Source organism: Aptenodytes forsteri, unplaced genomic scaffold, assembly GCF_000699145.1.
Source record: "Aptenodytes forsteri isolate BGI_AS27 unplaced genomic scaffold, ASM69914v1 Scaffold3, whole genome shotgun sequence".
NCBI classification, from domain to species: domain Eukaryota; kingdom Metazoa; phylum Chordata; class Aves; order Sphenisciformes; family Spheniscidae; genus Aptenodytes; species Aptenodytes forsteri.
In genome coordinates this window covers 314132-319064 of record NW_008795283.1, presented here as the reverse complement: position 1 = coordinate 319064, position 4933 = coordinate 314132, and the positions used below count along the sequence as shown (strand labels likewise).

General features: G+C 38.0%; 1 protein-coding gene across 1 annotated transcript in view; it reads left to right on the top strand.

Moving 5' to 3' along the window:
- Nucleotides 1-328: 328 nt before the first annotated feature.
- The window catches only part of DCAF4 (DDB1 and CUL4 associated factor 4), a 15204-nt gene continuing 10599 nt past the window's right edge, over nucleotides 329-4933 (top strand). Inside the window, exons 1-2 of the mRNA XM_009279266.2 lie at nucleotides 329-459; nucleotides 2127-2224. Coding sequence (XP_009277541.2) covers nucleotides 329-459; nucleotides 2127-2224 — 229 coding nt within the window. The remainder of the gene's footprint in view (nucleotides 460-2126; nucleotides 2225-4933) is intronic.

Here is a 4933-nt window from a genome sequence, read left to right as displayed (position 1 = left end):
GGGACTTGGGACTTCGCCCTGCGCACGTGAGAACTTAGCAAAAGGATAGTGCTCCATGCAGGAGGTGGTCAACGCCGTACCGCCCGTATTTCAGCCTCCCTTCAGACGGCCGATGGTGCTGTTCTGCCTTTCTTCCCTTTAAGACCTGATGCTGTTTGCACTTGAAAGTGTTTCTCTTTAAAAGTAAACTGTTTTCTTCAGTGTGCCTCCTTGGTTTTGATCTCTAGGCCACAGCGAAGCTATTTGAAACTGGTTGAAAAGAGGCAGTGTTAAGAGACTGTCTCGTATGTTGGACCATTCCAGGCAAGTAGCATTGAAGTATGTGTGTATGTTTGCTTTACAGGTAGAAATGAAGAGAAATTACTGGAGAGGCAAAGAAAAGCATGGATGGAGCAATTGCAAGCAGAGCTACCATCCCTATCGGTACAGAAGACCCAATCACAATAACTGTACTGAAAGGCAAGTATATGCAGCTTGTGCTTAGCATGGGTTAAGCCGTTAGACCGTTAGATGTTATGCCTAATTAAATTTGCAGAATGGTGGCTATCTAGAACTGGGAGGGCTGCCATCTAAAAATCTAGTGGACAGTACTTCTGGTATATCTGTCATCCCTAGTGGAAGTGGAATTGCATTGATTTCTGGAACTTTATTCTATGTTCACAACTGTATATTGATTTTAAACTGAGATGTGGTTCCATGAGCTAGTCCTTTCAGGTGTGCCTGATTGTCCATAAACTCTTCATCACTATGCAAAGATAGTTCAGGGAAGAAAAATGTTTGTAAGTACTTCATTCCACCTGCCCGTTTATTTTATGCCTCAGTGTCTACTAGTGTAAAAACTGTCATTAAAGGATCTTCCTGAAAGTTTAAAAGCATGTTAAGTAATATGGTAATAATACCACATCTAGCAGATCAGGAAACTGAAACAAGGTCTCATGAATAATCCACTGCCTTGAAAACTGATTCTTTTAGGAAGGTACATTTTAAACTTTAGAACTTACACTTGCCTGTGTCTGAGCTATTTTTATGGCTCTTTCCTGTATTCTTTCCTTAGTGCCTCTTGCAGGAATAAAAGAGGGCAATCCTTTGCTTTAATACTCTAAGCACTTTTTTAAATGTATTTTTAGAGAAAGAGATACATACACTTATATGAGTTGCCCTGTTAGTTGTATTTGTGTAAGAAAAGTTAGAAATGCAAATGGGCCCTAATTCAGTGAATTAAGAGTTAAAAAGATTTTATTAAAACGCTTTAAGTTGAAGTGCTTGGGTTTGATGCGGTTTGGTTTTTTCCCCGTGTAGATCAGTTATGTTCTTTAACTATTCTCAAAGTTGTATAATCAAACAGCAATAGAGCTGGTATTAGAACTAGAATTTCTTTGTCATTTTGTTTTCAATAAATTACAACTCTTGCAAAACATCTTGGCCTAATGCTTTTAAGATGACGTGTAATAAGACCTGTCTTAAAAAGTGAGAATTATATGGGTGATTCAGAAAACATCCAAGTGGAATTTTGCTCATCAGTACAGAGTGTGCCCATTTAAATTACTTCAAAAAAGAAGAAAGCTACAGGTACCCTGTTGACTGCGATGTTTATTACAAAAGCAGAAACTTCTCTTTTTTGGAGTTTTCATTAAACTTTTGTTTATTTTGCATGTTTCTGAACCTCATCAGTGAAATTCTTGTCCCAAAGAGAATGGCAAAATATTTTTGACCTGACATCAGTGTTTTACCCACACTGTCTCTCGCTTTATGCTGTGAAGACTTACATGCTTTCAAGGGTGGGCTTTTCTTTTAGTCAGGGGATATGGTAAAATGCCCAGAATTAATCTTTCACTGGAAAGAGTTAAAGGCACTTGCAGAATCAGCAGCCACCTCTAATGTTGTAGCAAGTAATTAAGCCTTTTAAGATGTTGGTGTCTCTAATGTTATTGAGAGGTTTTTAAGTTGAATATTTTTACGGTTTTATTTTCGTAGTTTAGTGTATGGTGATATACACAGTGTATTTACCACAGCCCTGCAAAATTGTACTCCATTAATGTCAGTTACAAGTTGCTTTCTAGATTCTTTGTGGGAAAGATGTGTAGGACAATTGTGAGCCTGTCTTGAAGGCAATGCTATTTTTTTAGGCCGGAACAGGAGGAATCACAGACCCCAGTGAATGCAGGCCCCAGCAGCAGTGGAGATCCTTCTTCATCCAGTTTAACACAGAACTCTGTAGTACCAGGTAAGAGACCATGTTTACAGGTCAAAAATCAGTGTCTATATGCTGACTGTATGAAAAAAGTAGTAGTAGCTGCATTAATAGTGTGGTGTTAAAGGAAGGGTATAAGCAGTAAAGTTTGTCATGAAAACTAACATTGGGTGATACAAAAAGATGTAGTAAGTGAGGATCTAAAGAGCAGGGCCAAATACACTTTCAGGTCCCCAAGTGCTTCTCGTGTTTGAAAACTTGTGTGCTTAGCCAAGCTGATATAAACTGAAAAAATAGAACTCTCTTTCTCCCTCCAGAAATGTTGCTTTGGGAAGAAAATGAACTTTGTTTCTTTTCTCGTATGTGCTGAAGATGTTATAAAATACGTCTTTCAATGAAAACATTAAATAAGCAAAGAAAATAAGAGAGCATATAAAAAAATGATAACTTGCATCCAGTTATTCAGTCTTTTAAAAGACACAACGATCCACCACTTCGGGGGGTGGGGTGGCAGGAAAATCATCTCTCTATATGCCTTCAGTGTATTTTGTAGTCTGTAAGAAATACACTCTGGCTAAATGTTTGTTCATTATCAGGGAGTCGACTGATGAAACCAGACTTAATGCAGTAGCAATGTTATTGAGGAAGATATCCTGCTTGCATTCTGGTTTCCTGACTCATTAAACAACCCTAGCAAAAGCTAAGCCTGGTAGAACATGTATTTCTCCACAACAGGTGAAACACCACTGACTCTATAACCTCTTAACAACAAACAGACAAAGACAGTTTAAAGAGACCTTTTTTGTATAGCACCCTTTTGTGCTTAAGAGGTTGTGAGCGTGTTAGGAGATGGATCCTGCAAAACATTTATTGCTGTGTAATCAGATTCTGTATACTAAATGCAGTGTGCTTTTATGAACCTTACTGATTCATTCGCTAACTTTATATTTCTGTTGACCTGAATAAATCTTGGTCGCTTGTTGCTAAGCTGAAACCTAAAAGATGCTGACAAGGAGCTGAATTCGAAGCAGCAGCACAAAGAGATTACTTGAAATGCAATTTCTGGTAGTAGATAAAGGTTTAAATAAAAACTCTTGAAATGAAGATGTTAACACTCACCTCTTCTGAATAAAATCGCTTGTCTTGAGACAGTGTGCCATTATGAATCTGTCAAAGTATTTTGCCTGTCTGCCTCTGGGAATTTATCCAGGCAGCGAAGCACTAAAATTGAATGTTTCTCTCATCCCAGTTCATCTTTGGAAGGAGCCTCTGCATATTGTCCAAATGTACTCTTGATTGTATCTAAATCTCTTTTATGTGTTGAAGAAAAAGTGGCTTGTTCTGAGAAGTGAATTGCTTTATTCTGGTGTGAGTGATACCTCATTGTCAGTGTTGGTGGTTTTGGGTTTTTTTTGGTTTGGGACTGCCCTACCTAGTCTTTTAACTAAGAGTGTCCCCTCATGATTGATTTATAAAGAAAGGTAATTTTTGTTCTGCAGCAAAACCTGCTTCTCTGATCTGTCTGAATTTCATCTTGGTTAGTGGTGACATCCTTTCTGTACCTGTGTAACAGCACTACGTTTGAAAACTATAAATAATCTTTTTTTTCCTTTAAGTGGCTGTCATCTATTCCTAGTCTGTGTATCATGCTTGGGACCTGCTGGGAGCAAGAGCTTTGAGCCTCGTGACTCTGACATTCCCATGAAGATGTGGGATGTCAAAGAGCAATAAAGAAACTTATTTATCCATCTGATTTTGCCTAGGTTTTGCCACTTTTTTTTTTTTTTTAATTTAAGAACTGCAAGGATTTTACTATGACTCAGAAAAGAACCGCTATTTTCGCCTACTGCCTGGACATAATAACTACAACCCACTCACCAAGGAGAGCATTCAGTACAAGGCAATGGAATGCAAAAGACTGAGACTCTTAGAAGAGGAAGAAAAACAAAAGAAGGTACATTCTGAAAAAGATTGCAATTAGGCTTTATTGTACTCTGGCCCAGGACAGATTATAAGCTAAAGCCTTTCACTTCTGATTGTGGTACAGTTCCCTAAGCTGTCTGAAGAAACGAAAATTTCTTTTTGCTGAGAATTTATAGTCCTTGAAGCCTTTTGGTTGGCTGTTCCACACAGGAATGAAAGTAAGTCATCGCAGACAAAAAACTTGTAAAGAGACAGAAACTGTGCTCAGAATTGCAGATTGTCCAACAGTTACACTTGAGTCAGGACATTAGATGCCAGGTTTCAAATCCCTGCCTTGAATTGGCAAAGTGGGGTCTTGATTTTAAGTTTTCCACATGTTCTGTAAATGTGTTGAGCATATTCCTGGACCCTGAAGAAACAATACTAATGATATTTTGTGGAAACAGCTTTTTCATGAAGAATTTTTTTGGACAGGTAAAGTCAAGGTGGGTCTTATGTTTATAATGAAAAGCATACAGGCTTTCCAGGCATAAAGTATTACAGCAGAGTTAATGCTGATGCTGCATATTGGTAACCTGGATAAAATACCTAACAATGATGGTTTTTAATTACCTGAAAGCATGTCTTATAACTTTACAAATCACAGCTCAGCTTAAATGCACTGTCATTTGGAGGAAGCAAGCAGTATTTTTCTCGTTAGGTAATTAATTTCTCACTTCAACCAGCTATTCAGCTCTTCAGTCTTCACTGTGAAAATGCTGCTGTTGGTTTGGGTTTGGGTTTGGGGTTTTTTTTTTTGGTTGTTTTATCTGTTTCCAT